At 39.6% G+C, this 22,871-nt stretch overlaps 1 protein-coding gene across 1 annotated transcript in view; it reads left to right on the top strand.

Annotated features, from left to right (window-relative positions):
• The window catches only part of LOC126427304 (zinc finger protein 679-like), a 105,775-nt gene extending 83,505 nt beyond the window's left edge, over positions 1-22,270 (top strand). Inside the window, exons 7-10 of the mRNA XM_050089611.1 lie at positions 16,853-17,745; positions 17,830-18,039; positions 18,292-18,502; positions 22,049-22,270. Of these exons, the coding sequence (XP_049945568.1) occupies positions 16,853-17,745; positions 17,830-18,039; positions 18,292-18,502; positions 22,049-22,073 (1,339 nt within the window). The 3' untranslated portion in view covers positions 22,074-22,270. The remainder of the gene's footprint in view (positions 1-16,852; positions 17,746-17,829; positions 18,040-18,291; positions 18,503-22,048) is intronic.
• Positions 22,271-22,871: the final 601 nt, after the last annotated feature.

Genomic DNA, 22,871 nt, shown 5'->3' with positions numbered 1-22,871 from the left:
TTGGTTTTACGTTTTCAGGTGGTGGAATATCACTGCTTTTGTTGGCAGTTTAGTATGTTAGTACCTTAACTCCATGCAAAATCTCCTGCAGTAGCTGATATTTTGATTGAAACAGAATTTTTGAAAAATATATACATGCTCTAAGTGGACTACCACAGGATATGTCAACAGTGTAAAAAGTAATTATTTTCCGCAGCATGAAACCCCAATAACCAAAGCACCTCTAATATCAGGAAGTAATGGTCCATTCGTCTCGTTCTTCAGGTTTCTACCTTCATCACTGCAGGACCAGTCATTTAAAAACCCTTGTGGTGAGACTGTTTCGTCCACTTGGTTATAGTGGTAACTGTTTATGTACTTTGAAATGGAGGGTTTTTATAAACTCTTGCTTACAGCTGGGTATATAAACAAACTTAAATTAGATCGTAATTCAGTGCCCACATCTGGTAATGATGATTCATACATTTCCACTTCCATCAATGCACGGAATACATCATGGAGTCGAGCTATGGTAGTTTCCATTGAATGGAGAGTTTGGCAAGCTATCGACAGTAAATTACTTGTAGTATATGTGACTGCCATCTTTGCCAACACTCTAGCTCATCCTGTACCGCATTTCATTAAAATGTTAAAAATCAGCTCCTGTAGATCTGTGCTCCTTCTGTTGTTAAATATTTTACTGTACCAACTCTATCCCCTACAGAGATGGTATGATCACCTGGTAACATCAGGGGAGAACAAACTTTTCTGTGGAACAAGGCTGACATCTGCTTTGAGACATTGCATTGTCAGTGTCATTGATGCAAAGCGAATATTACTTTTTCATCACTAAATCGATGGTTTTCAATAAATTCCACATACTAGAACTCCCTATTCGATATTACACTGACAGTAACATGCTTACACCCACTGGTATTCAAACAGTAGATTTGATTGAACAGCATTATGTTGACACCAGATGCCTGCTGCTGCAACGACTTCACCTTTGCTTCAAGGAAAGCATATAGTGTTTGTTAGAAGCTTAATTGCTCATTTTCTCTGTTCGTCAGCATTAATACTTAAATTGGCTCACAATGGGGACTTTTGATGCATGACTTGACGTCCTTATCCTTTCGATGTTTGTCACAAGTGAGCGAATTATTTATCAATTGCTGTAAGTATATTTTCGCGACATCTACTACTATTATAGTTTTAATGGTATTATTATTGTTATTTTGCTTCAAATCCCGTATTTTGTGCACATGTGTGTATTTATCAGGCACTTTTATAAACTTTATAAACTGTGTGGTCCATAGAACCACTGGCTGAATTGCATCACTCCTTTGTTTTGTGTTACTTGCAGCGCTTAGATCGCCCAATCCAGTGGAAGCACTCATAGTAGCAGCAGTAGTACATCAGAGTACTGAGAGCTGACATGTTTTCATAAGAAGCGACTTATTTTAAATGTTGTCTGTGTTCCTTACCTTCAACTCCTATACTTCGTATATGTCTGTTTATTTATGCCAACTCTGATATGGATAGATATAGTAATTGCTGTGTTCAGATGTGAATGAAGTTGGTGATTCTTCGCTCACAGCTCCAGGTAGTGTTGTCCACCAATTGGTCCACTGCTGCGGTCACCTTGGGTACTGCCTATACTGAGATTGACCTCTCACTTGGTCCGCAGCTCGTGGTCGTGCGGTAGCGTTCTCGCTTCCCGCGCCCGGATTCCCGGGTTCCATTCCCGGCGGGGTCAGGGATTTTCTCTGCCTCGTGATGACTGGGTGTTGTGTGCTGTCCTTAGGTTAGTTAGGTTTAAGTAGTTCTAAGTTCTAGGAGACTGATGACCATAGATGTTAAGTCCCATAGTGCTCAGAGCCATTTGAACCTCTCATTTGTGGTCGAGTGGGAAGTCATTCCAGTGTGTGGGTGGCAGTGAAAGAATTTCCATGTTGCTGATCGGAGAGCCTGCTCAGTTCGTCTGATGAACAATTTGATTTCTGTCTATGGCTGATGAAATCCATGAGCCAGATGAAGTCGCTTGCCATGTTCCAGAGAAAGCCTCTCAGTGTGCAAGGCAGGACAGAGGGTAGTATTACTGGTGATTGGAAGCTCCGGTGTTAGGTGTGTAATGGCACCATTTAGAGAAACGACTGTATAGGAGGGGAAGGAATCCAATGTGCATACTGGGAGGAGTCTTTACAGATAAGAAATGGGTGCTTCTGGATGCCATGAAAGACGTGGAATAGCCAGCTGTAGGTGGTGGCTCACGTTGGTGCTAACACTATGTGCCACATTGGATTGGAAGAGGTTCTCTCAGGTTTCAGGTGACTGGCTAGTAAAGACTGCCAGTCTTGTGTGCGAGATGAAGGCATAGCTCACCGTCTGAAGCATCATGGGCAGAACTGAAGGTGGTTCTTCTATACAGAGTGGAGTGAAGTCTGAATCAGAGTCCCAGACAGTTCTGCAGCTGTGTAGGTTGCAGATTCCCCAACTAGCATCAGAAGGTGGTGGATTTACAGATTCAGCTAAATGGTTCAGGAGTCCACTACACAAAGGAAGCAGTTCCATGAGTATGCGGATGTGTAGAGGGGACTGGGCTTTTTTTAAATTAGAGGGTATTTGGTAAGTGCAGAAATTGCTTCAGTTTCAAAGGCTGCAAGTAGAACACCGAAAGAGGGTAGATACAACACAGTAAGTATCGTAGCTGTAAATTGTCGTAGTTGCATTAGAAAAGAACGAGGGCTCAAAGTGCTAACAGAAAGCACTGCATCTCAAATCGTTATTATAGGTATTTAAATAAGCTCAGCTGAAATTTTTGAAGAGACCTAAGCATGTTCACAAAGAATAGATTAAATACATTTGGTGGTGTAGTGTTCATTGCTGTTCGAAGTAGTTTACCTTGTAGTGAAATTTAAGTAGATAGCTCCTGTGAGGTAGTAAGGGTAGCGATGAATTAAAAGTTCTGATCTCAGATGTCTATCTGTAAAACTACCTCTTCCTGACGTTTCGTTGCCTACTGCAGCCAACATCTTCGGAGGTGAGTAAACGATGGCTGCCAGGCGATGGATTTCCCGTTTATATAGTGTGCATAGAGGGCACCAACATATGTCACGTGGGGCAGACTATAAGTCTCTCTCTGACTAACATCATTATTCTTGAATGAATGTAATCGATCGTCACATCATTGGAACAAAGTCGACCACAATATCCTGTCTAACTTTAAGCCGTCCTCTTTTGTGTTGAAATCATTGTGGTGTTCCAGAATTTCTATAGCTTTCCTATACATACGTGCATAATAATCGATGTTCTGGCTAACACGCTTGTCTCACTAAATTTTATTTCATGACCACCTTCCTTAAAAACATGTTTCGGTACAGCTGATTGTCGGTATATCCCAGTCTACAGTTCCTTTTGTGTTCAGTTGGCCAAAACTTTCAGTCCGTAATATTGTGAATAAATGGAAGAAAAACTTTTCCAGCTGACAGTTGTTGCTGCATGTTGTCACATACTTTTCTTCTGGGATGAAGTGCTCGCTCGATGTAGTTGTCGGCGTATCCATTTTTCTTAACAGCCATTCGTAAATGATTTAGATCAACTTGAAAATAAACTTACTAGCTCTGTCCACCAATGTTTTAATGACACCTCTCTTCTTCCTGGGATGAGGGATCGAATGCTTATGGAGGTAATAGTCGATGTGTGTTTCTTTTGTATACACCTTATGCCCTAGAATCCCATTGCCTGTTTAATTGCTGATACGTCCAAAAAATTTAGTTGCCATTTCTCTGTTTCTCCATAGTAAATTGTATCTTTGGATTAATACTATTCAGATACACCAAGAAACCGTACAGTTCCTCTCTACTGTGATTCCATATCACAAAAGTCCCATCCACGTACCGACACCACTTTCAAGGACTTTTTCTGCCCGACTGCAGTGCTTACTGTTCAAAAAAATCCATGAAAAGATTAGCAACAGCTGGACTCAGAGGGCTGCCCATGGCCACGCCGTCTGTTTGTTCGTGAAACTCATTATCATACTGGAAATAAGTCATGGACGGCCGCCGGTGGCCGAGCGGTTCTAGGCGCTTCAGTCTGGAACCGCGCGACCGCTATGGTCGCAGGTTCGAATCCTGCCTTGGGCATGGATGTGTATGATGTCCTTAGGTTAGTTAGGTTTACGTAGTTCTAAGTTCTAGCGGACCGATGACCTGAGATGTTAAGTCCCATAGTGCTCAGCGCCAAATAAATCTTGGACAGGCAATGTTGGGACCTCCATAGCCTGGCAGCCAGTCATTGACTCACTGCTGCCCGCAGTTGGTAACGAAACGTCAGGAAGTAGTAGTCTTACAGATTGACCATGGCCTCTCAGGCCATAAGTTTTAACTAATGGGGATGCTGACTGTGAAAGCCTATACAGTATGATAAGTACGGGTGGAGCTCACACCTACGAACTGGAATAAATTAATAAGTTCCCTTCACCAATGCTCTGACTTGGATGAAACATGCTGAACAGTTCAAAGAAAACTTGTCATTTGAAATAGGTATGCCACTCGTAGAATTAGAGTTGGTGGGAACTTTCGTCTACCCTCGATATATTGGCGAAAATACAATGTCAGTGGTAGGCATAAAACGTCCTCGAAAACCCAACTGAATGGTGTGTCTGAAAATTATTTTGCAGAGTGAGTTCAGAAACGCACTGAAATTGTAAATGGTTGAGAAAACATCTTTGACATCTTAATAACCATGGCCAAACAGGGAGCGTAACATGTACAGGGATTAGTGACCACAATGTTGTTGAGCCATGAAAAGTTCACAAGAGTGAATACTGTAACATCAAAACTCTCCAAAATAAACGCATAATACATGCCCTTGAAAAAGCAGATAAAAATTCACTTGACACATCCCAAAGAGAGAGTTTCCACTCCTTCAGATAAGTCTTTCTAAGCATAGTCCAGATGTGGTTTAAAGTAAAATAAGTAATAACTGAGAGATACATATCAAATAAATTAATAAGTGGTACTGACACACAACAGGTCAGACCAGTGTTTCAGAAGCAATGAAATACACATGCCAAATTTAAAAGAATGCAAAATCCACAGGGTTGGCGAAGTTTTACAGAAGCTCGAAATTTAGTGCAAACTTCAATGAGAGAGGCTTTTAATAGTTTCCAGAACGACACTCTGTGTCGATATCTGGCAGAAAACCCAAAGAAATTCTTCACAATAAAGGATGGCAGCCAAAAACAGTTGCAGGATAGAATTTTTTTATTAAAATTCTTGACCAAGGTTTCGGTACATATAAATATACCTTCATCAGAAGTAAATCTTCCTGAATAGAAAGACACATTCATTAGAAAAGCCATATCAACGAAAGTGAGAAACAGAAGCTTAAATAACGGTGAAATTGCTAAAGTAATACAGGCAATTGAGAGATAAATACCACATAAAGTAATAAGTGATGGGACTCATCCGCCATGGTACACTATTTATTGTGAAGAATTTTAACAGTTGCTGCTGCAGCCATGTTTAAAATCTTCAAAGAAATTCTGGTTGTATGTAAAGTATACAATTGACAAGGTGCATTAATACCTTCACTGCACGATAACAATGGTAAAGTTATTGACGACAGTGCTACTAAAGCGAGTTACTGAAGACGGATTTTATCAATTCCTTCACAGGAAAAGCAAAGTATTCCAGAATTCTAATTAAGAATAACTGCCTATATGAGTAACTTAGAAGTGGGTATCCTAAATGTGTTGGAGTAGCTTAACACTTAAGAAAGGCAATGCCTCTGGGGCAGACTGTATACCACCCACGTTAAGAAAGGCAATGCCCCTGGGGCAGACTGTACCAACCAGGTTCCTTTCAGAATTGCTGATACAATAGCTCCATACTTAGCAGTCATATGCAACTCTTCAATTGCAGAAAGATCAGTACCCAAAGACAGGAAAGTAGCACAAACTAGACCGGAACCCAAGAAAGGAAATGGGAGTAGTCCGATGAAATGCCCACCCATACCACTGTCGTCACTTTGCAGTAGGATTTTGGAAAATATAATCTGTTTGAACATTGTGAATGACCTTCAAGATATCATTTATGGACAAATAACTAACACATATTCGGAGAACATAATTCTTGTGAAACACAACAAGCTCTTTATTCTCGCAAAGTAATGACTGATTTGGGCAGATGACATTACATTGATTCCATATTTTTTGTTTTACAGAAAGCTTTTGACTCTGTTCCTCACAAGTGATTTCCGATTACGTTGTGTGCCCCTGGAGTATCATCCTAGTTGTTTGCACTTACTCGTGATTTTGTACCAGGAAGGTAACAGTTCGTAATATCTGACAGAAAGTCATCGAAGTAGTATCTGACGTTTCCCAAGAAAGTGTTATAGGCCCTTTCTTGTACCTGATCTATGTACACGATTTAAGAGACAATCTGAGAAGCTCTCTTTGATTGTTTGCAGATTATGCTGCCATTTACCTTATTGTAAAGTCATCAGATGATCAAAACGAATTGTGAAGTGATAAAGATGTCTTTAAGATGTGAAAAATGACATTTGACTGTAAATAATGGAAAGTATGAAGTAAACCACATGAGTATTGAAATAAATGTGCTAAATTTCGTTACCACGATAAATCATACAAACCTAAAAGCTGTGAACTCAACTAAATACATAGGGATTACACTTATGAGTAAATTAAATCATAACATTCATATAGATAATGCTCTGGAGGAAGCAAACCAAAGATTGGTTTTTTGGCAGACAACTTGGAAAATGTAACAAGTCTACGAAAGAAACTGCTTACACTGTGCTTGTCTGCCCTCTTGTGGAGTATTGCAGTGTGGTGTGGGACATCAAAGAAATTTAAAGGATAGCAGCTGTTTTTGTATTATCACGAAATCGGGGAGAGAGTGCTATGGATACGATACATGAACTGGGATGGCGGTAATTAGAACAAAGGCGTTTTTCGCTAGAGCCAGAGATTTTCGTGAAATTTCAAACACGAATTTTGTCGTCAGAGTTTGATAATATTTTGTTGGCGCCCATCTATGTAGGGAGAAATTATCATCATAGTAAATTACGAGAAATCAGAGCTCACATGGAAATATGTAACCCTGCTCGCAATGAGAGTGGAATGGTAGAGAAGTAAATTAAAAATTACGGTTCGATGCCCATCTTCCAGGCCCTTAATCGTGAATTGCAGAATTACCATGTAGATATAGATCAGGCATCATCGTCATCTTACATATATGCTTGTGGGCTTCGGACATTTAGGTGATCTGGCTGATAATTGTCTCAGAGCCACTTGCTCTACACATATTTACTGACACTGTTCTCATTACATTTTCTGGGATACCTTAGCAACAACAGCCGAGGGCACTTCGAACAGGAGCTGCTATATCTACAAGTAGCAGAAGCACAGGGAGGAGGCACAAGGGTCCTCTCATCCCTCTCCTTCTCCCCTCCCCTCCCATATCCCCTTTCCATCCTGTGCACCTCAGTCACCAGTTCCTTTCCTGTTTTCTCTCTAACTCTCCCACCCTCCCTTCCTCTCTCTGTCTCCCATGTATCTCCCCAGCCCGTATCTCCAGGTAGGTTGAGATTCCTAAACTGCCAGAAAATTCTATACAGGCTTATAAATCCATAACGATTCAATGTATTGGTAAGGTTTATAACTCCTATCGAAACGATACCATCTTTTAACATGGAAAAATGTACTTCCATCCAATAAAAAGTTTTTCACCTTAGGAAGCGCGTTTCTAACTGGGAAATCTGGAAATTTTTTCTTGTTTGTATATACACCCAGTTAAGAAGGTATCTCTTTCGTATGAAATGAAGTGCCTATTGAGAAGAAATGCCGTGCACAGGTGGTACAGCTGTTTTATCAGAACAGCAGCACTGCATTGCAGGAATATCATTCAAATAAATGGCTGTGAAGAGACCCCATGTCAATAAATGTGTTGAAGAATACAATCAAGGAATTTGAAGAAATAAGTGAATTGGGTGGTGCAGCAGATTGCCATAGCGGTTGTTGAAGTTGCTTTTAGCTACAGCTAATCGTGCAGCAGATGCCTCAAATTCTGCAGTAAATGCTAGCGTTCTCACATGATCTCTCTCCCTCCCTCCCTCCCTCCCTCCCTCCCTCCCTCCCTCCCTCCCTCCCTCCCTCCCTCCTTCCCTACCTCCCTCCTTCCCTCCTTAGTGGGTGGAACCAGATGTAATAGTTTTACGGTGATGTAAGAAACGACCCACCAGGGTAGCCGAGAGCACTAACACACTGCTTCCTGGATTCTAGTAGGCGTGCTGACCCCAGATCGAATCCACATGGCAGATTAACGACGAAGGGCCAGTGTGCCAGCCATCCTGGATGTGGTTTTTAGGTGGTTTTCTTCACCCTGCTAGGTGAATAGCAGGCTGGTCCCCACATTCCACTTCAGTTACACAGCTTGCAGACATTCGCATTTTCCCATGGATTACACTGGATGGAAACAGTTGGGGAACACTAATTCACTAATTATGTCCCGGAACGGGGGGAGGGACTTTGGGAATGGCGACCCCATCGTAATACTAGCCTGTATAATATGTAATGGCACTTTGCAACCAGCCTCGGCCAAAAGACTGAGTAAAGGTTGCGAAGTCCCATTGATCTGCCAACCCAACTAGTTGTTGGATAGAGGAGTACTGGCGTAGATAAATCGAATGTAAGAAACTGTTTTTGTTCATAATGACAGCCCTTTGGTTGGAAAACTGAGAGAACAAAGGAAGGAATAAAATAGAGGTAACAGCTATCATCCCAAAATTTTTAACAAATGTGGTGTAAACCATCAGCAGTGTTACTGTCCAGGCTGTAGTATGTGTGTTGATAAAATACATGTGCACTTCCATCATCACTGCAACCATCAAAAAGAAACACAAAGTATATCTATTTTAAAAAGCTGATAAGAATGCTCTTAACGCCCTCTTAAGAGACAGTCTTCACTCCTTCCGATCTGATCATGTAAGTGTAGAAAAGTTGTGGTATGTTTTCAAAGAGATAGCATCGACAGCAATTGAGAGATAAATACCACATAAAGTAATAAGTGATGGGACTCATCCGCCATGGTACACTAGGTGGGTCAGATCGTTGTTGCAGAAGCAACGAAAAAAGCATGCCAAATTTAAAAGAGCGCAAAATCCTCAAGATTGGCAAAGTTTTACAGAAGTTCGAAATATGGCGCGTACTTCAATGCGAGATGCTTTCGATAATTTCCACAACGAAATTCTGTCTCGAAATCTGGCAGAAAACCAAAAGAGATTCTGGTCATACATAAGGCACACCAGTGGCAACACGCAATACCTTCACTGTGCGATAACAACGGTGAAGTCACTGAAGATAGTGCCACTAAAGCAGATTTATTAAACACGGTTTTCCGAAACTCCTTCACCAAAGAAGACGAAGTAAATATTCCTGAATTCCAATCAAGAACAACTGCCAAGATGAGAAACATAGAAGTAGATATCCTCGGAGTAACAAAGCAGCTTAAATCACTTAATAATGGCAAAGCCTCTGGTCCGGACTGTATACCAGTCAGGTTCCTCTCAGAGTATGCTAATAAAATAGCTCCATATTTAGCAATAATATACGACAACTCGCTCACCGAAAGATCCTTACCTAAAGACTGGAAAATTGCTCAAGTCACACAAATACCCAAAAAGGGAAGTAGGAGTAATTCGCTAAATTTAAGGCCTATATCACTAACGTCGATTTGCAGTAGGGTTTTGGAACATATACTGTATTCAAACATTATGAAGTACCTCGAACAAAACGATTTATTGACACAGTCAGCATGTTTTCAGAAAAATATCGTTCTTGTGAGACACAACTGACTCTTTATACTCTGAAGTAATAAGTGTTATCGACAAGGAATGTCAAATTGATTCCATATTTTTAGATTTACAGAAGGCTTTCGACACTGTTCCTCACAGGCGTCTTCCAACCAAACTGTGTGCCTACGGAGTATCGCCTCAGTTGTGCGACTGGATTCGTGATTTCATGTCATAAAGGTCACAGTTAGTACTAATTGACGGAAAGTCATCGAGTAAAACAAGTATTATCCGGCGTTCTCCGCTATTGTTACTCGAGCCGGCCGCGGTGGTCTCGCGGTTCTAGGCGCGCAGTCCGGAACCATGCAACCGCTACGGTCGCAGGTTCGAATCCTGCCTCGGGCATGGATGTGTGTGATGTCCTTAGGTTAGTTAGGTTTAAGTAGTTCTAAGTTCTAGGGGACTTATGACCACAGCAGTTGAGTCTCATAGTGCTCAGAGCCATTTGAACCATATTGTTCCTGATCTATATTAACAACATAAGAGACAATCTGGGTAGCCGTCTTAAATTGTTTGCAGATGATTGTCATTTACCGTCTTGTAAAGTCATCACATGATAAAAACGACTTACAAAATGATTTAGATAAGATATCTGTATGGTGCAAAAAGTGGCAACTGACCCTGAATAAGGGAAAATATGAAGTTATTCACATGAGTCCTATAAGAAGTGTGCTAAATTACGATTACACGATAGTCACATAAAACTGAAGGCTGTAAATTCAACTAAATACTTACAGATTACAAATAACCTGAATTCGAACGATCACATAGATAATATTGTGGGTAGAGAAAAAGGGAGAGAAGGAAACATAGTAGGTGAATATGGATAGGGGGTAAGAAATGAAAGAGGAAGCCGTCTGGTAGAATTTTGCACAGAACATAACTTAATCATAGCTAACACTTAGTTAAAGAATCATAAAAGAAGGTTGTTCACATGGAAGAATCCTGGAGATACTAGAAGGGATCAGATAGAATATATAATGGTAAGACAGAGACTTATGAACCACGTTTTAAATTGTAAGACATTTCCAGGGGCAGATATGGACTCTGACCACAATCTATTGGTTATGAACTGTATATTAAAACTGAAGAAACTGCAATGGGAATTTAAGGAGATGGGACCTGGATAAACATACTAAATCGGAGGTCGTACAGAGTTTCAGGGAGAGGATAAGGGAACAATTGTCACGAATGGGGGAAAGAAATACAGTAGAAGAAGAATAGGTAGCTTTGAGGAATGAAATAGTGAAGGCAGCTGAGGATCAAGTAGGTAAAAAGACGAGGGCTAGTAGAAATCCTTGGGTAACAGAAGAAATATTGAGTGTAATTGATGAAAGGAGAAAATATTAAAATGCAGTAAATGAAGCAGGCAAAAAGGAATACAAACGTCTCAAAAATGAGATTGACAGGAAGTGCAAAATAGCTAATCAGGGACAAATGTAAGGCTGTAAAGGGTCATCTCATGAGGGGTAAGGTAGATACTGCCTACAGGAAAATTAGAGAGACCTTCGGAGAAAAGAGAGCCACTTGCATGAATATAAAGAGCTCAGATGGAAACCCAGTCGTAAGCAAAGAAGGGAAAGCAGAAAGGTGGAAGGAGTATACAGGGTGTTACAAAAAGGTACGGCCAAACTTTCAGGAAACATTCCTCACACGCAAAGAAAGAAAATATGTTATTTGGACATATGTCCGGAAACGCTTACTTGCCATGTTAGAGCTCATTTTATTACTTCTCTTCAAATCACATTAATCATGGAATGGAAACACACAGCAACAGAACGTACCAGCGTGACTTCAAACACTTTGTTACAGGAAATGTTCAAAATGTCCTCAGTTAGCGAGGATACATGCATCCACCCTCCGTCGCATGGAATCCCTGATGCGCTGATGCATCCCTGGAGAATGGCGTATTGTAACACAGCCGTCCACAATACGAGCATGAGGAGTCTCTACATTTGGTACCAGGGTTGCATAGACAAGAGCTTTCAAATGCCCCCATAAATGAAAGCCGTGAGGGTTGAGGTCAGGAGAGCGTGGAAGCCATGGAATTGGTCTGCCTCTACCAATCCATCGCTCACCAAATCTGTTGTTGAGAAGTGTACAAACACTTCGACTGAAAAGTGCAAGAGCTCAATCGTACATGAACCACATGTTGTGTCATACTTGTAAAGGCACATGTTCTAGCAGCACAGGTAGAGTATCCTGTATGAAATCATGATAACGTGCTCCATTGAGCGTAGGTGGAAGAACATGGGGCCCAATAAAGACATCACCAACAATGCCTGCCCAAATGTTCACAGAAAATTTGTGTTGATGAAGTGATTTCGCAATTGCGTGCGGATTCTCGTCAGCCCACACATGTTGATTGTGAAAATTTACAATTTGATCACGTTGAAATGAAGCCTCATCCGTAAAGAGAACATTTGCTTTGAAATGAGGATTCACACATTGTTGGAGGAACCATTCGCAGAAGTGTACCCGTGGAGGCCAATCAGCTGCTCATGGTGCCTGCACACGCTGTACGTGGAACCGAAACAACTGGTTCTACCATAGCGCTCTCCATTCAGTGACGTGGTCAACATTACCTTGTACAGCAGCAACGTCTCTGACGCTGACATTAGAGTTATCGTCAACCGCACAAAGAATTGCCTCATCCATTCTCCTCGTCATTCTAGGTCTTCCCCAGTCGCGAGTCATAGGCTGGAATGTTCCGTGCTCCCTAAGACGCCGATCCATTGCTTCGAACGTCTTCCTGTCGGGACACCTTCGTTCTGGAAATCTGTATCGATACAAACGTACCACGCCACGGCTATTGCCCCATGCTAATCTATACATCAAGTGGGCATCTGCGAACTCCACATTTGTGAACATTGCACTGACTGCAAAACCACATTCGTGATGAACACTAACCTGTTGATGCTACGTACTGATGTGCTCGATGCTAGTACTGTAGAGCAATGAGTCGCATGTCAACACAAGCACCAAATTCAACATTACCTTCCTTCAATTGGGCCGACTGGTGGTGAATCGAGGAAGTACAGTACATACTGACCAAACTAAAATGAGCTCTAACATGGAAATTAAGCGTTTTCGGACACATGTCCACATAACACCTTTCCTTTATTTGTGTGAGAGAAATGTTTCCTGAAAGTTTGGCCGTACCTTTTTGTAACACCTTGTATAGAGGGTCTATACAAGGGCGATGTGCTTGAGGACAATATTATCGAAATGGAAGAGGATTTAGATGAAGATGAAATGGGAGATACGATACTGCATAAAGAGTTTGACAGAGCACTGAAAGATCTGAGTTCAAACAAGGCCCCGGGAGTGGACAACATTCCATTAGAACTACTGATGGCCTTGGAAGAGCCAGTCCTGACAAAACTCCACCATCTGGTGAGCAAGATGTATGAAACAGGCGAAATACCTTCAGACTTCAAGAAGAATATAATAATTCCAAGCCCAAAGAAAGCAGGTGTTGACAGATGTGAAAATTACCGAACTTTCAGTTTAATAAGTCACAGCTGCAAAATACTAATGCGAATTCTTTATAGATGAATGGAAGAACTGGTACATGTCGGCCTCTGAGAAGATCAGTTTGGATTCCGTAGAAATATTGGAACACGTGAGGAATACTGACTCTACGACTTATCTTAGAAGAAGGATTAAGAAAAGGCAAACCTATGTTTCTAGCATTTGTAGACTTAGAGAAAGCTTTTGACAATGTTGACTGGAATACTCTCTTTCAAATTCTAAAGGTGGCAGGTGTAAAATACAGGGAGTTGAAGGCTATTTACATTTTGTATAGAAATCAGATGGCAATTAAGAGTAGAGGGGCATGAAAGGTAAGCAGTGGTTGGGAATGGAGTGAGACAGGGTTGTAGCCTCTCCCCGATGTTATTTAATCTGTATATTGAGCGAGCAGTAAAGGAAACAAAAGAAAACTTCGGAGTAAGTATTAAAATCCATGGAGAAGAAATAAAGACTTTCAGGTTCGCCGATGACATTGTAATTCTGTCGGAGACATCAAAGGACTGGGAAGAGCAGCTGAACAGAATGGACAGTGTCTTGAAAGGAGGATATAAGATGAACATCAACAAAAGCAAAACTAGGATAATGGAATGTAGTTGTGTGATGCTGAGGGAATTAGATTAGCTATTGAGCCATTTAAAGTAGTAGGTGAGTTTTGCTATTTGGGGGAAAAAATAACTAACGATGGACAAAGTAGATAGGATACAAAATGTAGACTGGCAATGGCAAGGAAAGTGTTTCTGAAGAAGATTAATGTATGAACATCGAGTATAGATTTAACTGTCAGGAAGTCGTTTCTGAAAGTATTTGTATGGAATGTAGCCATGTATGGAAGTTAAATATGGAGGATAAATAGTTTGGACAAAAAGAGAATAGAAGCTTTCGAAATGTGGTGCTACAGAAGAATGCTGAAAATTAGATGGGTAGATCACATAACTAATGAGGAGGTATTGACTAGAATTGGGGAGAAGAAGAGGTGTGGCACAACTTGACAAGGAGAAGGACCGGTTGGTAGGACATGTTTTGAGGCATCAAGGGATTACAAATTTAGCATTGGAGTGCTGCGTGGAGGGTAAAAATTGTAGAGGGAGACCAAGAGATGAATACACTAGCTGATTCAGAAGGATGTAGGTTGCAGTAGGTACTGGGAGATGAAGAAGCTTGCACAGGATAGAGTATCATGGAGAGCTGCATCAAACCAGTTTCAGGACTGAAGATAACAACAACAACAGAGCAAACCAAAGACTGCAATTCATTGCCAAAACACTTAGAAGGTGCAACAGGTCTACTAAAGAGACTGCTTACACCACGCTTGTCCACCCTTTTCTGGAGTATTGCTGTGTGGTGTGGGATCTGCATGAGGTGGGACTGACGGATGACACTGAAAAAGTAAAACAAATGGCAGCTCGTTCTGTATTATCGCGAAATAGGGGACATAGTGTCAGAGACATGGTATTTGAATTGGAGTGGCAATCATGAAAACAAAAGCGTTTTTCGTTGTGACAGGATATTCTCATGAAATTTCAATCACCAGTTTTCTCCTCCGATTAGGGAAACATTCTGTTGGCACCCACTTAAATTTTGAGAAATGATCATCACGATAAAATAAGATAAATCAGGGCTCGCACAGAAAAATTTAAGTGCTCGTTTTTCCTGTGCGCCGTTCGACATTGGAATGGTAGACAGTGAGTTTGAAAGTGCTTCATTGAACCATCTGCGAGGCACTTTAGTGTGAATAGCAGAGTAATCGTGTAGATGTAGATGAATAGTTTATCAATGTACTTGCCACACGAAATGCTGTGCAGTGAAGGTTAGGGATATGACAGAAGCACCCAGTATCTACACAATGCTTACATGGTGGTCTCTAAAACAATTTATACATAAAATCCTCAAAATTTATTTATTGCTAAAGCTTTCCAGAAATTCTGTTTCTTATTCTGGTTGGTTTATGGTTGACTGGCATATTGTAAAATTTTAATTGTAAGTTTTGTTTCTAGTACTTTGACAAACAGAAAGGTATTTGTTTGAAATCTTATTTGCATGTTTTTCTGATGTGTTTTATCATTATTGGTGTTCAGTTACTTCACTTTCGTGTGTATGAAAATACAAGTTGTAAATTATTGAGTTATTAAAGTTACAATATTTAGTGATTCAGTTGTCAACTTCTAGAATCTGACACACCATGATACCAGTTACATTTAAAAAAGTCGTGTGATCCAATTAATTGTTCAAAAACACTCGAAATTTACCAGATACCATGCCTAACAAAACTATATACTCAACACAATGGAAAAAAGTCAAAAGGTACAGTCAGAACAAGAGAAAACTCTGGAGCCTGCACACCTTCAGTAGTTTGTAATCTTTCATATCCACCTATGTACGTACTGGGGACCTGAAAAGCATTACAGTTCTTTTCTGTGGGAAAGGGTTTAACTGCAGGTATAATAATGAAACCCAGATACTACAGGTGTAGCTCATGCATCAGCTGTTATCACCGCCACTCAGTATGTAGTGTTACCCTTCAGTACTTAATGGGTGGTGATGTGACCATTTATGTGTGTGTCCTTCAGTCAACGGTGTTCTGCAATGCCAGGAGACCAGATGTTGGGAAGATGTAAAAATTTTCAAGAAGGCTCACTCCAAGTGTACTGGAAAATTTGCAACCATTTCCATCTGTTCAGACAATATTTCCATTTGTGGAAGGCTTCATATAAGTTGCAGTGCCAAAAAAAGTTTTAGATTAAAACCATCTGCAAGTGTCATTCACATTCATTCATCAGTATGCAAATTAATTCTCTTGATTGATGTCACATTGATTCTTGTTGATGAACAGTCATTGTCCAGCTGATCAACATCTATTGTAGATAACAAATGAAAATATTGATGCTTGCACTTGTAATTGATTTATTTGGAATCAAACAAAAAAAAATTGTTTACCAGGTGAAATAAATTTACCATTTCTAGAGGTGAAAGTGTTGGCGAAACAAGGAGAATGCACTTACAGAGCTAACATAATCGAAGAGGAACATTTAGAAATTATTTCTCTTAAATAAATCTGAAATACCTTGAACTTAAAAATTTTGAATTAAAACATGTAATTGATTCATTTTTTGTTAAATTTCATAAATTGTTGTAGACTATTGACTTGTAGCACTGTATTTTAAAAAGATTGTAACACGTGAAAGTGAAGTATTTTAGTTCTAATCTAAAAATTTCAGATCAAATGGCAGTGACTCAGAATAATCATTATTGAATTACCTCTGGTTATTTTCGTTTTAAACTACTTTTACCTCACCAGTTCTTTACTTCTGGTGGAATATTATAATTTTAAATCAGTAACAGTTACTGAATATGTCAATTCGTATGCACTTTTATGACTTGTAGCTTATAGTACTGGATTTATGGTCACTCAAATATTTTTTCTTTGTTTTATATCTCAATATTTAACATTATCCTCCTCACTCTTCAGATTTACTCAGACTACTGGTGGGAGGTGCAGCATATCATGTGAAGAACCTTGTCACCATAGACTGGTCCAGGATGAATTGGTGATAGACATGGAGAAGTCAACACATGGGTTCAGTACCAATACAGAAGATATGACTGTTGATAAGGAATGCTCAGTTGCCATCCAATATGACTGTAGTACGAGGGAAAAGGAATTACATGTATATAGCTGTAATTTCTGCCAACAGAGCTTTTCTTCAAAATACAGACTCACAATGCATGTGTTTTTGCACATTGGTGGAACGCAACCACCTTCATATGTTTGTAAGTGGTGTGGTGAGGTATTTCACAGTAATGTTGGCTTGAAAAAGCATATGAGAATGAGTGAGAATTGTCGAGTTTTAACTGCAGACAGTCATGAAAAATATGGACATAGTGATGAGCATCAAACCACTACCTCGTTGGATAGCGAGGCAGAAGTTTCTGTCACAGAACACAATGACCAGTCTTCATGTAAGGAAACTTGGAAAGATTCAAACAAGCCCTCTAATGACATATGTAACACACATATGACAAATGATAGAGAGAAAACAAGTAATTATGGAACTTTGTCTATAGCTGTTAATGTCAGTGCCCAGGCTGATCTACTTACGGCAAACAGAACTCACAGATGTGGCATTTGTGGCAAATTGTTTGCTAGGGTTGGTGTTCTCAACAGACATGTTTCCATTCATACTGGGAAAAGACTTCACAAATGTGATATTTGTGACAAATGGTTTGCCCAGTCACGTTATCTAAAGGCTCACACATTAATTCACACTGTGAAGAAACCTTACATGTGCAAGAGTTGTGGGAAATCTTTTACTATGTTAGGTGATCTCGAGAAACATTCATTAATTCACACTGGAAATAAACCTTACAAATGTGAGATTTGTGGGAAATCTTTTGCTGCGTCAAGCTATCTCAAGAATCATGTTTTAATTCACACTGGAAAGAAACCTCACAAATGTGAGATTTGTGGGAAATCTTTTACTAAGTTAGATAATCTCAAGCAACACTCATTAATTCACACTGGAAAGAAACCTCACAAATGTGAGATTTGTGGGAAATCTTTTACTAGGTTAGGTGATCTCAAGCAACACTCATTAATTCACACTGGAAAGAAACCTCACAAATGTGAGATTTGTGGGAAATCTTTTACTAGGTTAGGTGATCTCAAGCAACACTCATTAATTCACACTGGAAAGAAACCTCACAAATGTGAGATTTGTGGGAAATCTTTTGCTGTGTCAGGCTCTCTCAAGAAACATTCATTGATTCACACTGGAAAGAAACCTCACAAATGTGAGATTTGTGGGAAATATTTTACTATATTAGGCAATCTTAAGAAACATCTATTACTTCACACTGGAAAGAAACCTCACAAATGTGAGTTTTGTGGGAAATCTTTTACTATGTTAGGTGATCTCAAGAAACATGTATTAATTCACACTGGAAAGAAACTTCACAAATTTGAGATCTGTGGGGAATCTTTTGCTACATCAGGTGATCTCAAGACACAGGCATTACGACACACTGGAAGTGGACCTCACAAATGTGGTATCTGTGACAAAAGTTTCACTTACTTGGATACTCTCAAGACACATGCATTACTTCACGTCAGAAAGAAATTGTAAGTATGTGTTAGTTTATGCAAATAGGTTTTCGTGGTTGGTGCCCTCAAGGCCTATAAAATAATGTATGTACCAGGGAACAATAAATTGTACTTTCGGCGAAATAACTTTAAAATCTGGTAGAATTGTGAAAAAACTTGTAATGATGCGTACTATAGAGTGCTAACAGATGCGACAAAAAATTCATATCTGTAGCTTCAGATGTCAAGAAATGGTATTACCAAATACTCAAGAAACATGAATCAAATGTGTTTTTGTCATTAGCACTGCTGCTTTTTCCTATTGATCTTGCGACAAGAAGATTGTGAATTGTGATAAATCCTTACATTTGTCGGTAATCATAAGTATCTTGCAATATTCAGTATAAGGCCAAGGAAATGTGATGACTTGCTGCTTAATATTCCAAACAAAGTCATCATGTAGTACTTGTATCTGTATTTTAGAAACAGTGACAGTAAAAATATATTCATGGCACTAGCTTCATTGAGACTAGTAAACTCAATACTGGAGAAACATGATTATAACAATTATTTTACTCAGATATGTTTTCTCAAGAGACATGGTGTGTCATTAATAGTGTGTACATTTATGTTCTGTTGGTACTAATCCTGCATTAGTAAACATAACAACAAATATAATAACCTGCTTAATAGCATGTTTGGCCGCCTTTGGAATACAGTACTTTGACAATTCTACGTGATATGGACTTGACACATCATTTACATGCTTCTGGGTGTATGTTGCACCAGTTGTATTCCACACGTTCAGATTACCTAAATGGTATGGTCAAGACATCAGTGTTAGTTACCATGCTACTCAGACCATGCACATGTGACATGGACAATTATCCTGCTGAAAGATGCCTCCACTATGGGAGAGCACACCAGGAATGAAGGAATGCATGCAGTTGCAATGAATGTCACGTAGTCTGCAACTGTCATGATGCCTTCTGTTGCTAACAGGTGTCCCACAGGAGCCAAAGTGACTGCCCCCAAAGCATAATGGGCCCTCTATTTGGTGCCATTCATTTAGATGATAGCATATCTGGATGTGACTCTGACCTGGTGTAACAGGAAATGTCACCCATCCTGACAGTTAACATTTGAATTGACCTTCACTCCAGCCTCAATGATCCCTTGCACACTGCAGTTGCAAGTGAACATTTTGGTGGATCGGTATGGAAACATACAGTGACCATATGTTCCAGAGCCACACATTCAACAATGTACATTGAACTGTGGGTTCCAAAACGTGTATGGCTGCCCCAGCGTTGTTTTCTGTCATTAGATATGCCACATATTGCCACATCTCCAGCTTTACAGAGCAGGCAAGCTTCTGACCTCCATACTTTGTGAAGAAGTATAGATGTATTACATCTTATCATAATGTGATGGACTTATTACCTTTCAGCCACTTTCCTCAGATGTTCACAACAGTAGCATAGATCCATTGTACCAACTTCACCACTTTTGAGGTTCTAGTTCCCAACTGCAATGCCACTTTAACTTGCCCTTTGCTAAAGTCATTTACATCAGTAAATGTACATGTTTGCAGCTCATCTTACTGATAGAACAAAAAGTGTAAATCTCTGGTCTGCTTATATACTTGTAATCTGCTTACTGCATCATGTGCATACAACGCGGCATTCATTCTCCTCATGAACAGTGTTCATGACATTTTTGCCCATCAGTGCATCTTCATGTAAATGGGTCAGCTGCGGAAATGTGTAATCTAAGAAATTCATCATGCTTGGTTGCCATTTACACTAGTGCACAATAGCTATATTTTTTGTGAAATATTTTTGTTTCACAAAGCTCTGTACATAATTCAGAGATAATATAGGTAAGTGTTATCCAACAAAGCTCTTAATTACTTGTTCAGCATCTAATACTGCGAAAGTTCTACAAAAAAAAAAAAAAAAGAAATAGGGAAACAAACATTAGGTGTTATGATTTGATTCCCGTTTTTTTTATGCACAAGAACAACACTTGGGAGAGCTCAGAACGTGAGCACTAAATATTTCTTGTGTTATATTCAAAGATGTTTCCATTGTGGGTATTTTTCTTAATTTGTGGTAAATATACATGAGGTTTTTGGAAAATTGTACTTATGCTTCAGTTTCAATTTCAGAATGATTGTTTTTAATTTTGATTTCCTACCTATTTGTTATTGTTGAAAGTGGTTTAGTATGTTTCATCATATGTGTAACAATGGGAGATAGTTATAATTAAGTGATTGGCACTGTTCTGTGTTGCTACACTTCAGCTGTGACACTTTGTAGTGATATGATTACATTGTATTTCATCTTTCCCATGATAGTACATCCACAACTGCTGTATGGGTTATTCATACTAGACAACATCCGCATACATTTGTATTAAATATTATTTTCCAATAAAAGGAAAGAAAAACCGGGTTTCTGGACAATAGCCTTATATTCCAATGAATATGAAAATGTACTACAAAGTGTGGCGACTATACATAATATGAATCTCTAAGAAACAGTAAAATTTGTAGTAACATGTTAAAAAAAGGTACACAATATGGACTGAATATCTATAGGCGTCAGCTAAGGATGGGTCATATGGTGTTTCTCTGGTACATGAGATGTAAGCAGAAAATAAACATATTCGGTGGTTGTGTGGAAAACCATCCAAAGAACTGAGTCTACATAAACACTGTACATAGCCATAAATTATAGAGTGTAACTGCACCTATTAAAATAATAACCTAAGCTAATCACTACGGAATAAACTGTTGTATAAGAATTGTCAAGGACAAGTCAGTTGTAGGTTGTGGATCCAGGAGTAAGGGTAATCAAGCATATTGTTTAAAATAAACAACAATGAGGAGTACTTTAAAACAACTAACTGGTATTTACATCAGAACTTTACTTCTAAGGCCATTAACAGACTGAGGGGCATAGTGCTGGAGAATGGAATAGAAGCACACCTCTGATCAGACTGAAAGCTGGTTGCCAATAGTGAGCCAAATTTATCCCGGCTATGGCCTATGGCCCCATGTGACCATTAACAGCGGTCTCATTGGTTGCTGGATGGTTTTCTAGGTTTTCCTCACTAAGGATGCTTCTCGGAAGTGTCTCCTCATCAGTATCCTCTGTCAGAATTGTATGAATGTGAACAAGGCATATACAGTGGTAACTGATACAGAACTAGCCCCTGACTAGCCACAGCTCTGAAGTGAAACGTATTTTATAAAGTGTTCCCCACTCGGTCTATCAATCTACCACACACACTTCACTCCCCCTCCATAGCAGCAGGCTAATTATTTCAAAATTACAAAAGTAGTAGTTTAATGTTTGAAAATGCTCCTTTGGACCGGTGGCTCTTGCTAAAGGATGCAACGTTCTAATAGGGGAAACAAATAATTTCCAAAATGCAGTAAAAAAAGTGGACATGAATAAAAAACTAAAAGTATTTAAGAAGTGACAAATAATAGTACAATAATTTAGAGTTCGAATTGGCCAATTTTGGCTATTGTAGAAATAATTTTGGCTATTGTAGAAATAATTTTGGCTATTGTAGGAATATACGCAGCCAACTGAAATGATGCACTGATACAGTGGTGTGGTGGTGCCGAGGCAACAGGTGTGCTGACCATGTACTGAGCCAGCAGGGACAGCATGAGGGCTGCCAAGATACATCAGCTGGGCAGTGGCTAAGCTGGTGCAATGGTGATGCCAGTGGACAGTGATGGAGTATTGTGGTTCAGAATGACAGCATTGGGGCCAGCAAATGTTGTTACCAGTTGTGAAGGTCTAGCCTCGCAGATTATGAAAGGCTGTAACACTGCATCAAATGGGTGCATCATCGAAGGTTGGTTGGTTATTTCCATACAAAAGATGGCCTAGCTCAATAATATTAATAAGATTTATTACTTTTCCTATAATCTCTGCAGTTTGTAGTATAAAAGTTAAAATTACAAAGTTATTGAAGGATACATTACAAACTGATTATATATCCATAATAAACTAATCTCAGCCGGCCGGTGTGGCCGTGCGGTTAAAGGCGCTTCAGTCTGGAACCGCGTGACCGCTACGGTCGCAGGTTCGAATCCTGCCTCGGGCATGGATGTGTGTGATGTCCTTAGGATTAATTAGTTCTAAGTTCTAGGCGACTGATGACCTCAGAAGTTAAGTCGCATAGTGCTCAGAGCCATTTGAACCAAACTAATCTCATTAAGACAACTGTAACACTTTCATTGTTTTATTAAATCTTATTTCATGTACTTAGGTTGACAACCCTGTAGCCAGGCAGATGTGCGTGTATGAAGCTCTCACTAAATTAAGCGATTAATATTGGAATAAGAGCTAATTTAGTTAATATTACATTTTAGACTAGTGCATTT

Source organism: Schistocerca serialis, chromosome 11, assembly GCF_023864345.2.
Source record: "Schistocerca serialis cubense isolate TAMUIC-IGC-003099 chromosome 11, iqSchSeri2.2, whole genome shotgun sequence".
NCBI classification, from domain to species: domain Eukaryota; kingdom Metazoa; phylum Arthropoda; class Insecta; order Orthoptera; family Acrididae; genus Schistocerca; species Schistocerca serialis.
Note: the sequence above shows the minus strand (reverse complement) of the source record. Positions and strands in the feature narration are given on the sequence as shown.